The 17,487-nt window shown below is 36.5% G+C and overlaps 1 protein-coding gene across 3 annotated transcripts; it reads right to left on the bottom strand.

Annotated features, from left to right (window-relative positions):
• Positions 1–228: 228 nt before the first annotated feature.
• TBC1D7 (TBC1 domain family member 7) lies at positions 229–17,006 on the bottom strand. 3 transcript variants are annotated; one of them, XM_085299908.1, is made up of 9 exons: positions 16,943–17,006; positions 15,478–15,676; positions 14,908–15,028; positions 14,261–14,341; positions 12,225–12,412; positions 9,908–10,045; positions 8,145–8,290; positions 1,220–1,349; positions 229–502 (listed from the first exon to the last, which is right to left on the bottom strand). In XM_085299908.1, exons 3-9 carry the CDS (start codon positions 15,017–15,019, stop codon positions 416–418), a joined length of 882 nt encoding a protein of 293 aa, XP_085156034.1. In that variant the 5' UTR covers positions 15,020–15,028; positions 15,478–15,676; positions 16,943–17,006; the 3' UTR covers positions 229–415. The 3 variants fall into 3 exon arrangements, with proteins under 3 accessions (XP_085156034.1, XP_085156036.1, XP_085156035.1); XM_085299910.1 differs by having other exon boundaries at positions 12,294–12,412; XM_085299909.1 differs by having other exon boundaries at positions 15,517–15,676.
• Between the last annotated feature and the right edge of the window lie 481 nt (positions 17,007–17,487).

Genomic DNA, 17,487 nt, shown 5'->3' with positions numbered 1-17,487 from the left:
CAGCAGATCAACAGCTATTTAGAAATTCACCTTAAAAACACCTCCAGTTAGTAACTAACTATATTGTGTGTGAGCTGGCACCTAAAACTGTTCCTATATTATAAATCAGTCCATTTACCATGCTTTGCAATTATATTTACTTCCCTAAAAGTCTTAAAGCACACTGTGCAAACAGAATACTATAACTGGCTTGCAAATAAAAAATCCGGACATAACACTACTATTAGATARTCTTCCTTTCATCTGTATTTATTGCAAAATATTTATACATTGATTACTATGCCATGAAATGCTTTAATGGCATCTTAACAGAGAACAGAAAATTATGAACATGAGATCAGGATGGTGGCCAAGAGGTCAAAGGAGACCTTTCCAAAGTCTTCTTTTCCCAAGCTGTCAGGAGCAAGCAGGTTTTTCAGACCGAGTGTGCTGGAGTGCCACAGTGCATGCGCCACAGGTCAACAGCTTTGCTGACAATGGCATCGGTGTTATCTTGAGGAATCTACAAAAGAGGAGGACAAGCTGTCTTGTCAGAGTACTTTATCTGAACTGTTCCATTTCAAAACAAGATTTTAAAGTTTCAGTTTGAGTTTTCTCTTCATACTAAACAAACAAAAATCTAAATYCCATCTCTGCCCTACCATCCCACCATCACTCAGTCCTACACAGTCCATTCTGACTCTAGGTTTTAGGCTGGTGTAGCACTTTCCTTCCCTCCACACAAAACTTTTATTTAAAAAATGAGGTAAAATGAGCACCAAATGTCTCACACTTCACATATGAGTTCTGTCAGATGACAGGTTAGATATGGGTCATCAGTGACCACAGATATATCTAATCTAACTTACCTAAGCCACATTAGTCTCCTAAAACCCTGCTGCTATGCTCATTATTATCCACAGAAGGAAAGTTCAAGGTCAGAATCACAGTCTCATCCTACATCAAGACAGAGACCATGTGCAGAGTCTCAAGATCCTTGCACAAGAAAGGAGCAAAAAAGATGACAGAAACCAACTTTGTAAGGAGCTTTGGAAAAAAAAAAAAAGAATCTAACTTCACTTGAACTCACTTTCCTAGAAAAAATTTTAGTATCCTGAGGAAATACTGTCAGATCTGTAAACACATAGTTATATATTGCCTAAATCCTAAAACCTTCCRGTAGACAAAATGTACTTTTATAAACCATAAGAGACGATGCAAAGCATGAAAGAGTACTTACATTTTCCAAAAACTGTGTGATCTTTTCTGCAGTACTCAGTGCCATTATCTTCATTTTAAAAGTTAATAATATCTCCACTGCAACAAAAACAAGAATCTTGCAGGACCCACTAATAACTTTGTCCCAAACTCTAAAAAAAAATAGAAAAAAAGTTATTGGATACTAAACATTATTGAACTGCTTATCTGCTTATTTGCTAGAATAGTCTTTGCAAGAATAGTCTTCACACAATCACCTTCTTCCAAGTTATTTTTCTGAACAACAGGCAATGTATTGAACCTGAACTATTCAGGTTACTGTAAATAAAAAACATTATCAACTTCTAAAWCTGTACAGAGTGGTATGATGGCAAGCAAAAATGTATTGATACCTACAGATTTGGTACTTCTAACACGAAAGTCTTACTTAGAAATGGAATTGTTTACAAGTTCGAATACATAAAGCAACTTTTGTTTTAATAGCCTGAATTGTGATAACTATTCTATATATTATGGTAAAAATGAGAATTTTCCTAGTGCAAAAAGGGAAACAAGTTKTATTTGCATGCCTAACAAAAACACTCTTCAAATGGCTAAGCAGCTGAAAATTCAAACGGTTGAGTTACTAAACAACTACATTTGAAGCGGCTAAATATTCCAGATCATTAGTATATGAGACACAAATATGACATATCTACAGAATGTAATCCACAGTGCTTACATTAGACAGAAGGAACTATTCATCCTTCCAATCCATTCCACTATGCACAGTCTCTCTCAGAATTACCTAAGTATTCCTAATGACTTGCATGAAACCATAACTGGACCTGACAGTTTTAATCAAAACTGAGGGGTAAGCCTCAGTTAGTATTTTAGCAACAGAACGYCTATGAATATTAAAAGGGATATACTCTGCTAGAACAGCCTGCAACAATCTGAAATCATCATTCAGCCAGTAGCTCCATCTCAGGCCCAGCTGAACAGACTTAGGCTGAAATATTATCCAAAACCAGGGTGAAACCATCTGTCAGATGGCAGCTTTGTGATTTTGCATTATTTTTAATTCTTGAATTTTAAGAGCTGTGTCAGAAAGACTTTGAGAGGAATATTTTTCATGCTTTTTCTGGGCATATCTTAGAAATATTTTTCCTTTCAAAGAAAAACACAGGGGACAAAGATCACATAGTATCTTCCCTATTCTCTGACTACAGTAATACTAACTGAAAAGTTTCWGCAGCCCATCTATAAACTTGGATCTATGAATGCATTTCTTGAAAAGAAAGCTTAATTTTTCTAAAACCTTCACTCTTAAAAGAACTTGTTCCTCTGCCACTCCAGGCTGAAGTGCASAAGGCAGGCGTAACATGAACTTTGACAGTTTAATTGGAATAGGTATCACACCTTAAACAAGGTTTTTATATCTCCTAATGTCAACTGGTTGCTGCAGTTATACAACGGCCGTTTTTTAAACTGTGACAAAAATCTATTCTTTCCTTTGTCAGTTTCTTAACCTTCCATTCACTTAGCTCTTTTGACAGTATTTTCACAACCTCTCTATTCATCAAAAAAWTTAGACCAGAATTTATAATGAAGAAACAAGGAAAAGGATATGTAAAATCCTCAGAAGTATTCTTAAAAATAAACATACATAAAACAACATGAGCAGACAGCAGAAAAAAGAGCACAACTAATTTCTCTCCTGCTTACAATTTAATTTGTAATTCCCCATCTCAGTGTGATTAAAAACGAACGTAATCTCCACAAGGAAGGGAACAACAAACAAACCAAGATGGAAATCTTACTGCTCTCTCTGTTATTGAAGCACCCCAGCACAAGTGACCACTATAAATGTAATACTGATGTTGAAGTCAGGTCTAGATGTTTGAAGTAAGGTTATGAAAAAAATGAGATCACAGTTTCTGTTCCATAGTGTGCAAGTCTTCTCCATTCATTTCCAATAAATTTTCCTTTAAAAGCTCATCCAGAAATAGTTCCCCATGTGTTTCATGGRCATCAGAAGTGTAACTACACATGAYAACACAGACTAAGAGGCCTCAAAAACAGGAAAGAATTTTTAAAGTTCATATTTGATAATCTGAATACAAACTTACTTATCCTAACAAGAGATACTCATCCTTCTTTCATTATTTTGYTTTCAAGTCTCCATAACTGTATTACAGTAGGTTAAATTTCAYGCTTAGAAAACATTCTAATCTTTTSTTGTATTMTTTAGCCTGATCTCTGAACAAGTATTTCAACAAAGGCAAATCAGATGCAGTAACATTTAAATCCCCRGCTTCTAACAAGTTTTGGAAGAGGGTGCATAACAAAGTGGATGCTATGTTACCACTAATCACCTGTGTCTGCTTTCCCTCCTCCCCCTTTTAACATTTCCAGCTACTGTTATTGCCAATACAACTCCACTAGTGGCAGCAATAGGGGCATGACTGTGACACTGTGATACACAGATTGGCWGTCAGTAGTATCTCATCTATACCAGCAAAACTAGTAAGAAATGGAAACATTAACTGTGTCAGAAAAAAAGTACATAAAATGGAAAAAATACAGTAGTTCAACAAACCCTGTATTTAGAYGATTCTATTCTATTGTACTTCCACTATTTAAATAATGGCAAACATTTAAGATCAAACATACTGTCAGAGACTGTAACCTTTAACAGCTTTTGATATTCTTAGAGATGGGGAAATTATTACACAAATGTCAGCCAACTGTGCTAGCAGCCCTACTGAGGACTGCTGAAAAAGAATGATAGAATGGTAAGGTTGGAAAAGACSTCTGGAGATCATCTAGTCCAATGCTCAGCGTAGCCCYGTACAGRGATTGAACCCACAACCTTGGCATTAGCAACACCACGCTTTAATCARCTGAGCTAAACTTGCCCCCCAGCACACACTAAATTAACTATTAGCTTTTTTGCAACTACTATCCTTTGTGAAATAAAACAGTATTTAATTAGTCACAGGAACACTCCTGTAGTTCCTTGAACAGTGAAATAGTAATAAGAGATACAAAGAAAAATACAATGAAATAGGAAGCTAAGAGGTAAACAGCATGCCAAAGATCACACAAATGAAGCCACTTATTTTTCACCGATCTTCCAGCAAAAGGAGCTTTTCTGCAAACAATAAGGTGTTCTCAAAGGAGCTTTTCAGGCTCCTCACTGGAACAGTGCAGTACCATAACAAAAAAGCATAAAGGTTACTGCTCTCTCTCTTTCTGAAATAACAGAATAATTCTCAGAGCTTGGCACACAAAGGCTACACCTAGGTTGCAAGGTAAAGCACATTCCACTTTGTTCCCTGGTTCTGGTCTTCCAATCATTCAGGCCTGGGATGCTTAAAGACAGCCGCTGCTCACTCTTYTGCCACGCATCTGAGTGTCCTCCCAGTGGTAACTGGGCATGGAAGGATGTGATGGGACTCACACAAGTGCCATCCTGATGCAGAGTCAAGACCTTGCGCCTCTCTGGTCCCCAGAGTCAGGAASTAGTTCCATTACTTAGACATGGGCAAACAACTGACTGAAAGGAAGACTCACATGTGTAAGCTTCTTTGTAGTAGCAGTCCACAGGCACACGTGTCCTCGCACTCCATCTTTCATATTTCTGTTAATTCTAACAATAGTCTCATTTTTACAAATGGATGTAATTCATGCAGGACATGGAGGTCACAGTTATACAACTACACCAGCTATACATTAATATATAAGGTAGTGCCAGTTTTGAGAGGCAGTCACACGATTTCAGGAGCACTATTGAATACTTCGTCACAAACAAGTTACCAGAGGCTAAAAACCTAGCTCCATCCCATCAGCTACTGCAGTCCTGCTACTGCCAAATCTACACAGTGAACTACAAATAACATTAGKCAGGGACATGATGTGTGACTGGCAACATTGGGCCATTAAAAAAAAAAAATCCGTAGCTTATCCACAGTTATAACTATGAAGTTGCACTACTTTTGCTGTAGCTGGATCATCTGGGGTGACAGGGGTGGAACAAACTGGCCACAAAAGCACAATTTTGACTGTACAGTTGAAGCCACAAGAGAAACCATGGTTGAACAGCAGAGCTCTCAGGGTGAGGGTCCACACAGTGCCATTGGACAGCCCTCCACACATGGGGCTTACTGAACAGAGAGCAGAATACGAGCAGAGAGCGCAATGGTGAGTGCAAACAAGAGGTGCGATCCAATTCTCTCCCTTTTTCAGAGATGAGTAAGCCTTTCTGTCTCTCACAAGCATGTGCTGCAGGAAGGTCAACGTTCCAGGAAGCACCACGTCTATATTCCAGGTTGGATATACAGCTTTGAGGAATTATTTTCTTAAGCCAAAGGAAGTGGTTGGTGTGTTCCTCACTTTACCAATGTGGCAGCTTTAACAGGTTTGCYGAAGAACCTTGTTGCCTGATACTCTAAGTGTATTACGGCCAGCTAAACAGAGACATTGCATAAAGTCAAAAGGAATGTTTCTACATGAAATTGGTCTACCTAAGTTTTCAAAATGCATTTAGGTTAAACAGACGCACAAATTTTATCTCGGTTACAACTAGAAGTGCAATATAAAACAGTATTTGTACTGAATGACAATGCGTATCAGGAATAAAATTGACACTATGCATACTTCGTCTCACCATTAAAGGATAAAACTTCCACATAGCCTGCACAAAGCAGGAAAGAAGCAGGAAAGAAGTGATTTAAATTTAGCTGCTTGGCAGAGAAAACTACAATTTAGAGAAAGCAATAACCTGTCTAAGAAAGGCAGTATTAAATCGTAAGTTAAACTAAATCATAAGAGACTGAGCTCAAATCATCTCTCACTTGACCAAAAAAAAGTAAAACTCACAGGAGAACTGGAGAGCTGTTTTTAACTCTCAGCAGTTCCAACACTGCTATTTGGCTAAATTTCAGATAAGCATTCAGGCTTCTAGATTCTAATCCAAGCAATCTCCAAGCATTAATTAAGTTCATGTGTCACATGCTGTCCATAAAGTATGTTACTTCCCTAGCAAATGAGCCATTATGATTACAATCAAATAATTCAGAAATCTGAATGCACAAGGAAGAGTGCACTTTTATCATATTCCCATAAAAACTGTTTGRAAGTGGGATTACTGTGCCATCTGAAGTTCCACCACACTGAAATTTTTCTCCAGTGATACAAAAARTCAGTATTTTGACATTTGTTGTGCAAATTTTTTTTAACATTCAAAATATTCTAAAATACTCTATTTCAATATGGTAAAACAGAGCACACAAGAATGTTAAGCTGTATGCTAGATAAAATATATTGATTCAATATACTGATTCAATACGATAGAAGTAGAAACAAAGATTCTGAGAAGATGAAATATGAAAATTAAAATTCCCCATCTAGATTTTTTCCTTTTACATTATCAAAAGGATACATCTCCACTAAATACTGAATTTTCAACAGAAATTTCAACAAACATGAATCCTGCAACAGAAGAACTGTTCTGTTGGAAATTTCTCATTCTGCTTTAGTTCTCAGTCATAAGCCTACTATCAAAATTAAGTCACATAAGCTCAAAAAAAAAGGGGGGGGGGGAAATCATTGTGCAGCAGTTCGCAAGAAGCCTATGGAAAAGAAGGCTTGAAGAAGGCCCACACAGAGCAGTCACTTCTGCTAACAAATTGCATCAACAGTTCTTATATATAGAGAAAGCACAATGAAGCAAGATCAATCATTACATACAAAAATTAACCTTTAAATATAARTACGAAACAGAGGTGCAGGCAAATCCTAAGTCATTCAATTGCTTTTAAGAATGTAACAAACACATTTTATACATGGTTACCGTACCCGCAAAACTAAGGATTAGAAACTGCCCATCATTCACAATCACTACATCCTACACTTGATTATTGTGTAGCCATGCAGGTGCTTGACAAGAACAACTTGCTATATAGYAATTAAGTGCCAAAGGGTAATGTCAAAAGGTCTACTACCAATTCCTTCAGTTTTGATTCAAAAACTGTATTATTTACATTCATTGCCAGTATTAGAACATATACAACCTAAAGGACCACTGTACCACATGACTGTAGAGCATGAATGCTAATCTTATCGCTTGTTCTCTAAAAACATTGTATCTTTGTAAGGGCAAACAAAACATTTTAAAAGGCAGCTGAAACTTCCCCTGAATCTTCTCGTTCCTTCTCAAATTTTTAACAGGTGGCTGAAAACAAAATCATCCTTTCCTTCATACTAACTCCTGCTCTGCTATTAGCAACTCCCTTGTTAATGCAGAAAGGATACTCTTCACATAGCTTGAATTTTCCATTATCCAGGAGTTCTGACATGGCAGAATTAGAGAAATCATACAAGTATTATTTCAAAGGCCCTGCACTGAGTATTTCCCTTCTTTAAAAACCCAGAGAGCCTATTTTCATCTGTAGAATCCTGCCATAATGCACTATCATTTCATAAACATTGTAMTACTGAACCAGCCTTAATACTTCTTAAAATAAACATTCCCAAATCTTTTTAAACCTGATAAAGTATAATGACTCCCTAAGAAAGAATTTCAGTTAAAAAGCTTGAAAACTGATGACATTCAGCTTTCTATTCCTAAATGCAAATTTGGAGTGTTAAATCCTAGGAGGACAGAATGTTTAACAGAATCATCTGCTATACTTAACCTGTGTGTCATCGTTCCTCGTATTGAAATTAAAAAAGGATGGAGTTATCTTGCATCAGTAACAAGTGGAATTGAATCAAATTTTATCATTTCCAAATCAGTATTACTTTTGAGCCARCTCCATAACATTGCAGATGAAGTAAGGGAAGCTTATCTCCTGTGGCAACAACAATTTGGTACTACAAATGTACTACTATTTGCTACTAAGCAAATACAAATCAAAGAGGGAGAAAAAAAAGAAAAAAAAGGAAAAAAAAAAAGAACTTGCCTCTGCAAACTGGACTCAGGTAAACAGCCTGCAAAACATTTTTTAAACCAAAGATTGTAAGGAAGTTTGCTCATTGCAGAACATGCTTTCAGATGCATCAGGAGTCTGTTATCTTCAACATTCAAATACTGCTCCAGAATTTTTGGCTGAGAAAGAAATTAGAAAATTTTAGATAACTCATATCAGAGTATACTCTGCAATTAATGCACACTGTAAAAGTGTATTTAAAAAATTGAATTTACATATAAACAAATGCCAAAATACTGAACTTGCATTATTTTAACAAAAAACATGATCCAAGATACAAGCGTTGGTGATTTTGTTTAGATACTTTACTAAACCAGCACTGCTTATGTTCCCTTAGTTGTTGACCACTAGCAGTTCAAGAGTATAGGGCAATTTTAATGCAGAGATTAAACCTGCGCTAAATTACCACTACCATCAGAAGTAAAATTGAGTTTCATTCACTACAAACCTAATCCCCTTAGCACTCATCCAAAAAAAAACCTACATACAATGCAGCAAAAACACGGAAAGCAATTCTCACAATAAATCCCTGTGCATTACGTTAAAGGCTGGACATTGATTTCTTCTTTAAAAACTCCAAGTATTTAGAAAGGCCAATAGAACCACGTAAGATAAGGCTTCTAAACAAAAGTGAACAATTTTTATTATGTGTTTACAGTTACGCAACACACTTTCATAAATTTAAGAATATCTTTATTCTTTTTGTCATAATTAGAGAAACAGCTAATTACTTCATCTGCCAAAGGAAAAAAAAATTTCCTTTGTCGATATTCTAACATCCTTGATACAATGTATGTATTATAACATAAAACTAGAGAGGGAGACACTTGGCACTCCCTTTGTAATGACAGTACATTCTTTCTTTAAAAGTACTCCTCTGTCCTTCAAAAGGAATTACAGAAATTGGTATAGTTGAATTTAACAGCTCCAGCAATAGGAGGCAGGTTTAAAAAAAACATTTCTTAGTTCCAAAGGAGTAACAAAGGACGTATCCTTAACATGCCGAAAAGAATTTTTTATTCAATGATTGCTAGTGCAGACATCCTCAAGTATGTTCATCTCAGTGGATGTTGCTAACTAAAAGATTTCTCGCCTTTAAGAGTATTTGAAGAATTACAAAAGCTTTTATATACATGAAGCAGATTTTATATGTACGCATTTTCTTAAAAAAAATACAAAACAGTAAGACAGAAATTCAAAATTAACGGTCTATAAGAACATTTAAAGGATCAGTCTTGGAAGAACTCTGTGATACCTTGATTTGCAAAATACTATTTTTCTGAAGATGCAAAGTACCCYGCTTCATTTATAAAGTGACACAATTGTGCTGTGTCTCACTATAATACAATGAGCATATGGAAGCCAGGGATGTATCCTAAAAAGTAGTATAAACAAGTCAAAATGTTCTTAACCTTCTGACATCTTTAATTGTTTAATTAAAGAAAACAGTTAAAGATGTAATTGCAACCCACYGTGTAGCAAATAAAAACCATTTCTAATGTTATGCTAGACAAATTACCCTACAAGACAGTACAAATTACAATGCAAGAGCATTACTCTCATTTTCTCAGAACTGTTAGCAAAGTAGAATCCTGGAGGTACCACTTCTGACACTCCACTAGCCGTGATGCACTGTAACTTTCCAAAATGCTCAACAAGCATAGTTTCCATGCCTTCTTCCTCCCCATGTTTATCTCCCTTCTCAAAAAAAAAAAAAAAAAAAAAAAAAATCTTACTAGTTGTTGTAATGAATCTTTGTGCTTGCTGTTTAGCTGATTCACAAAGCAACTAACAAGCCAGTAGCATTCTATAGGATCCTCCACCATTTCCTCCATTGCTTTAGCAATAGCAAGAAACATTTCATCTTCTGGTTCCTGGAAAAGCAAAAAAGTGAATGTAGAAGTATTGGACTGTGTGATTTAAATTATTGTTATATTTCTTTTCCATTCTATTTGGGAAAACAAGACCAGATCAATGTACTCAAAGAGAAATATTAGCCATTCTAATATTCATAAATGAAGCACTGAGCAATAGAGACCTGTTAAAGCAGAATRAGACATGTCTTACTTTTTAAGTCAAAATATCCAACCGCAGTTTGAAGAAGCTCTGATTCAAAGTTCTCAAGTATTCTCAGAGATAACATTACCTCCTAACAAAGTAGCAATATTTCTACTTCTGTACAMCATGCTACTTAGCATACTACATAGCAGCAGATATTTTCCTCCTTCTCCTTGCTGAGGGCCAACTAGGCCCCTCAAAAACCTTTGCCATAGACCTCAGCTATTGGAGGAGTAGAGGGGAAGTAGCCATGAACTGTATCCCCAGCTTCAACGTACAGAAAATGATCCAGTTTGAGATAAACATCTTCCTGGAGACAAATGAATACTGATCCCAAGTGATGACTGTCTTATTCTCACAATAAAATACTACATATTTGTGAGTCACGCTATCTTCTTTTCACCAGTTGGTGTAATTTCCTACCACAGCATCAGCATGCCTAAACAAGAGTTAATTACTATGATGACTGCAAACAGGGTAGATGCATGCAAGCCAACCCTAAACTAACTAGGTTTAAGGCAACAGCTAGCTCAGCAAGTCTTTAAACTGGGAAGATGCATAAGGAGAAGACTGTATTTGCCTCATTTATTACAGTCTTCCTTAAGCAGGCAGCACTGGCTACTTCAGGAGGTAAGATAAGCTGTATGTGTCCTTACAATTTGATCTAATGTAATCATCAGTAGAAGTCAGCTACAGCACCACAGGCTTTTGCACAGATTACAATTCATGCAAAACATCTGGATAGTCTAAATACTACTGGGACATGTCGCTGTTACGTAGGCTGCTGCAATGCATACATATCCCTAATTAAGATCTCTGCTTTCATACACAGAAAACATGCAAGGCTGCTAAAATGACCAAATTTCATTTCATTTTAAAACATTTAGATCAATCCAACATCGCTTTTACCCCCCCTCTGCCTCCACAGAAATAAATCTACATAACCATCAAGCAGTCTCCAAGTTTAAGGGGACTGACTGCACTGAAAACTGGCTGGTGTAACAGGAAAACAAGCACTTCCTGCAGCCAAACAAGCATAACTCACAGTGACAATGACAGTGTATGAAGTCTTCCAGTCAAAAACATGCCTGGAGTTTCCATTATAACTTTATCCAGGATACACTCTTTACAACAGTAAATTAGCTCATTAGAAAATTAAGTGAGTCTGTGAGCTACCATAGCCAACTGCACAAAAAAGGATGCCATGGCCCATCACTAGTCAAAACAAAAGTATTATGCAAGTTCTTATATCAGATTTAGTTATTATAGAAGAAAAGATAAGCAGGCTTAGATATAACATAAATGAATTAACATTAAATAAGGGGTGAGTAAAACCTATGTCAAGAATTCCCATGGCTCCTTTCATCACCTCTTCTTTCATAGATGCTTATACATGAGGGCCACACATTGTTCTTATTATCACGCTATAGACTTGTTTACCTATATGTGAGTGTATTGTAAACTACAAAGTACATGCTGTACTTGACACAAGCCTAAATCAGTCAGACTAACAGAAAAAGATCACTTCATTAAAGCCTATATTTAAAAACAAATAATTCAAAAAAAATGTAATTTCCATTAAATTGCTGCTTCTACTAGCTCTGAATTATCCTTCCTCCAGAACATTTAAGAATCTATGAGCTTCAGTAAGATTGTGTCATTTTCATTTCAGTGTAATGAAGAAATTAAGGTGAAAGCTAGAGCACAAAGGGCTTGAAGCCTAGCAGGAAAAACACACAAAAGATATTTTAAAGCATAAAATCTTATCTAAGTATCAAGGGAACAAAAAGACTTTGACTAAAGACAACGACACTTTGACTAAAAACATGTATTTCATATTAGTATTTATCTGTTTTCCAGCCACCTCACTTTATTTACCTGCATGCATCTATTGGGCTATTTACAGCTCAGTTTCTCAAATGGTTCAAGTATGACACTACCTAAAACTAAACTTATTTTAAAATTAAGTAATAGACAAATAAAGTGACAACTGACCAAAGGAAAAGCCAAGTTTCGCGGCAACTTCCCTGATTCCAGTTGATATATCCGGAGGAAAACATCTACCTGTGGAGTAGAATCATTGATAAAACGAATTATACGGAGAGCATGGTGTATATCCCAGTACTGCTCCCTCCGGTAATTCATCACCAAAGCATGAGAATCATGGTGAGGAGGAATGATCCCTAAAAAACACAAAAGAAAAGAAAAAATAGTGAAGAGAAAAAACAGTAATCAAGCTCCCTTTCTGAAAAATCTGCCTGAATTCAATTCCTAGTACAATTCCAGTCTACAAAAATGCAGGTCCTGACACTGTGTTTCTTGTATAAGTTTTCTCAAAAAATACAGAGGAAAAATCCTACAATATAAGAACTCAGTGGACCAAGAAAGCACTTTAGTGTTAGATTCATAAAAACAAACATAACATGTTAAATAAGCATACGCAAAACCTACCTTTGGACTTTTGTTTTTCAAGCTTTTCTACARTTTCAGTTTCAGCAACTGAACACTCATTTTTTCATCTATTATGTTAGTGCACTAGTAAGAAATGTCATTGTTGGGATAGAAGGAAAATAATTTATTTTATTTTCCCTCTTGAACAAATTTACTTYATTCTTAAATTGCGAATCTTACCTGCCACTTGTTTATACTTACCTGTAGTTTTAAACATAGTATTACTTGTGTATTTATGCCTAGCTTCCTTTTATTTTGAAAATAAGGAGGATATATAATAATTTTCGGATACCTTAGCTGTATGTTCTCAGATTTTATATTTCCAATGAGATGTCCAGGGAACATACACATGCAATTTACTGATGCAAAGGTACTGGACATCTCACTCTTATTATTTATTATCAGATCTCTGCTGCAATGTTCCTTGCATACTATCAGAGAGATTAACCCTCTGAGAAAACATTCAGAAGAAAATCAATCATATTGGTTAAATCAATTATAGATTAAAACTTAAGATTATCACCCAAACACTTTGCAAGTTAAGGTTTTTGACTTTCTCAGCACAACACAAATATGTCAAATGCCTGTCATCTTTCTACTTTCCTATGAGAAAAAAAGAATAAAACTCAATCTAAGTAAAGTCGTAGAGAAAATGTAACCGTTTATGATATTCAGAAAAGAAGCTGAACATTTCATGCAATACTTCCTCTCATTCAAGACTCAATTTCATTATGCACTGATGTTCACAACAAAACTGTCACTGGCTTCAACAAAAGGAAGATTTTGTAGACATCAAAAAAAAAAACCTCTGTCATATCACTAGCGGAGCAGAAATTTTTCTGTTGTAGAAACAGATGAGAACAAAGCGTTCTTCAGAAATCAGCCTTGAAACAGGCTACCTGCTGCTTTCATTTTTCATTAAAAGAAAAAATTATTGCTGCCAAGTGCTAAACCATGAAATTGCTCAGTTTTAGTAACAAGCACAACAGGCAGAAACTTATCTTTCATTTGCCCACTGCAAACCTGGCTGCATGGCAAAAGCCAGAGAAGATTTTTGATATGATGCAAAAAGAGCCAACGTAACTATGTACTTAGATATTACCAACCGCACTGCTTAAATATAGAAGGCTACCTTAGGCAGACAAAAAGAAGCTTAAACAACAGTCCATTTATGGTTTTGGGGGATACTGTATTTATCTCCGGTTTCTTCTTTAAGGGCAAATAACATTTAAATTTTTATAAGCAAAATCAAAACAAATTCTCAAATCAAAATCTTTTGGGACACAAGCTTCTCCTGAGAACAAATATTTATTTCCATACTAATGCCCAGTTTCTTAGGTTTAATCGTAGATTCATTTCAATTTAGTTGTCCTTTATTTAGGAACAAAAGAAAGTACGCACAGTATATTAAGTTTTATAATCACTGTTCTGCAAATTCAGTGGATGCAAAAGTAGGCTAAATATGTATCGTTAGGCAAATGATTACAAATAATACAGATCTTTGACACTCAAAAAAAAAAAAAAGAAAAATCTTACATATTAGTATCTACACAGAGAGTCACAGATACTACGTTTCATACCTAAAAGCACCTTCCACACCAATATACGGTACATGGATGGGAGAGGAAACCTTTGACTAAACGTACAAAGCTTCTCAATATCTGCAGAGAAATAAGAGAAAACAAATAAAATCTTAAAGTAAAATTGAAATAGTTATCAATAGTTGTGAGACTCTGACAAGTATGAAAAAATCCTTATCTGCAGAGAGGTACTTYCACTTTGATCATATACTATCAATAAATGCCTTTATCATTTCAGTTCAGAATAAAATGTGCCATATAAATGGCAACAATACTTCTCTTAAGAAMTACATATAATGGCTTGATTTACAGTAAAACTATAACTATCCTATATGCTCTCTCTTATCTTTTATGCTTTCCTGGCATAAAGAATGAGAGAAGAAAAAAAAAAAGAAACAAACAAGCAGACAGATCTAAATTACTTTTTAAAAATCAGATTCTCAAGTTTTTGGAGCTCAAAGGACCGACTAAGACTAATCTAAAAATATCTTACAGGTGTGACAAGCAGTRTTAACAAAGAAACTAGTGATAAAAGATGCCAAACTTCAATGAGTACTAAGCACAGCAGTTACAAATCATTTATTATTTCCAAGAAAACAGTGAAAAAATTCTCCAAAATAATACAAGAAATAATAAAATCAACTTGCCCAAACGATCATCTTTTAAGAGAATTTCCAGTGACTTCTTTTCTTCAACTCCACGAAATCCCACTTTTTCATAATACACTGACCGAAAGTTYCTCTGAGAGTCATCAGCCATGACAGATACCTTTTGGGGAAACAGTAATTCCCCATAAGAGTTACAAGAACACATTTGCATTATACTGAATTCAAGTACTTTTGCACACTAGTAAGAGTTGACTCCTTATGTCTCTATGGTATTAATAAAATCTATAGATTTTGAAAATATTCCCAGTTTTTTGCAGCATATGCTAACATATACAACCATAAAAATAAAGAATTGAAACTAAACASGATCTAAAGATACCAAATTTCCAAACAAAATATATGATTTTTTTCTTTCTGTAGTACATTACACTCCATTTAAAAAAMTGTTTTTTAAGTGCTGGAGGAAGACTTGGTTTTATGCAGGGTCACATATTTCAAAAACAATATAAAAAACCCATAGTTAAGAATCTGAGAAAAATCTGGCCACAGCAAACCTAGTCAAGCACAACTGTTAACCAGACACGTAAAGTCACTGGATTTCACACTCACCAGGCAAGTTGAACAGAGGCCAGGGCAAGCCAATGTTACCTTAGTAGCAGAGAGATGACAGGAAGGAATAAGGCTAGGTATGCAGTTTTGTTCTTAAGTTGTAGGCTTGAATTAAACATTCATGCTATTGTCACGTCGTGTCAGCCAGTCTTGAGCTTGTCATTCTAATGCTAGAAGATGACAACATCTCATCTCTATACTGGAAACAACAGTAAATCGCAGTAAGAACTTTGTTTTTCATAACATGCAATTTCTATTTCAATTCAGTACAACCTTCTAAATATCAAATCTCTCTCATTCCCTTCAGGCTTGAAATATGAGAAAGTCYTATTTTGTAACTCAAAGTGCTAAAACCAATCTTAATGACAAAAGTAACAGAAGCAAAACATGGAAAAATAATCTTTTTTGCATTTTGGGTGATGAGCAATTATGCACTAAAAAGCTTTGTGAAAGCTAGTGAAATTATTCTGTTCCTTGCTGAACTGAAGCACAAACAGGAATAATGCATCTGTAGATAAAAATAAARGCCATAACTTTTCAAAGAATACACATACTCAACTTTGGGCATCCCTTAGGCCTATYTGTGTTTCAAATTAAGTCCATTTTTAGAACTTGGTAGGATCAGGGCCAGCATCAGCCAGAAAAATACAGAGCAACAGAGGACTRAACTAACACTTTCTGAGTTTGCTCAAATACTAACATAAAACCAAGAAAAAAAATACTTATATTACTTTTAAAACATTTCACTTATGCCCTTATTTATTAACATGACTGTGAAAAAGCATGTACCATGTATTTACAGTTCCAGCTAGCAAACTGCTCATTATTTATACCGCAGCAATGCTTGTAAGCAGAACTCAGATGCTAGACATTCAACTATTTTGAAATATTTATAAATTTTTCAACTTGAATTTAATAGGCACTGTTTAGACAGCATTTAGCCTTTGCTGTTTGCAGAAGGAAAGCTGACCGCAGAATCACAAAACAGGCACGAACAAGTGGCATTTGAAAAACAACAGCATACAGTATGACAAAGGAAACCTATTTTAATCATTTTAAACTATCACTGGATCAGCATTACACTTGATCTAGTGAATAGTAWAAAGGTAAGAAAATTGTTTTCTCCTTCTCTCCAAATTCAGAAATGCTTTTTCTTGTCAGGCAAAGAACCAATACTGCAATCCGCACACATCTTGTCAACGAACCAGAAAAGGCAAAGGGGGAAATAAATCCCCAGCCAGCTCATTGAAAGTACCCAGGTTAAAAGAGTGACATTAACTCATGCTACTTGCGGAGTATTTTTTAAGAACGACAGGGAAATGAGAATATTTAACAAAGAAACACCAGGACCCTTCCTTCCTTCCCTCCCTGTTCACACACACACACGTCCCACACACACGTCCCATCCCCTGCCCCCGAGCAGCCGCCGCCGGCCCGAGACCCCCCCCCATCACTCCCCCGGCACCTCGTGCAGGCGGTCGCAGCCCGCGGACGCGGCCCCACGGCGCGCGGGGGCGGAGCGTGGCGCGGCGCAGGCGCAGCCCCGCCCCGCCCGAGCGTGCGCCCGTTGCAGCCGTTGGGGGTTAACGGTCACGCGGCCAACGGTGGCCTGCGGAGCCGCCGGACTCGCCCCTCAGAGAGGCGCGGGCAGCTGCTAGGTTTGCCGTCCTGTCGTCCCACCCCACCGCCAGTCTGTCACACAGAGCTGGCTCTTCCTCCCTCAGATTAAACCGACGTCGGGGTGTGTCTGGGCCCTGATAGCTGGTGCCACCTTCGTGATCTTCCCTGTAATACAGCTTGAGGTGTGCCCAGAGCTACGTGCACACAGACGAAAGAGTAGCATCTCTCGTACTTGTGCCCCATGGTGATGTGTGAAGTTCGAGAATTTCATTAGGAGAACAGACTGTCCAGTATGGAARTATTTACAGCAGTGATCCCTGAAGGACAGTGCCGTGCAAGACCAATAGGGAATTATTTAAAGCAGTCACCTTCAAATAGTAGGGCTGTGCA

The sequence above is a fragment of the Rhea americana genome, unplaced genomic scaffold, assembly GCF_003343005.1.
Source record: "Rhea americana isolate MKP2758 unplaced genomic scaffold, rheAme1 scaffold_156, whole genome shotgun sequence".
Classification (NCBI taxonomy): domain Eukaryota; kingdom Metazoa; phylum Chordata; class Aves; order Rheiformes; family Rheidae; genus Rhea; species Rhea americana.
The sequence above is the reverse complement of the archived record's forward strand: the minus strand, read 5'-3'. Positions and strand labels throughout refer to the sequence as shown.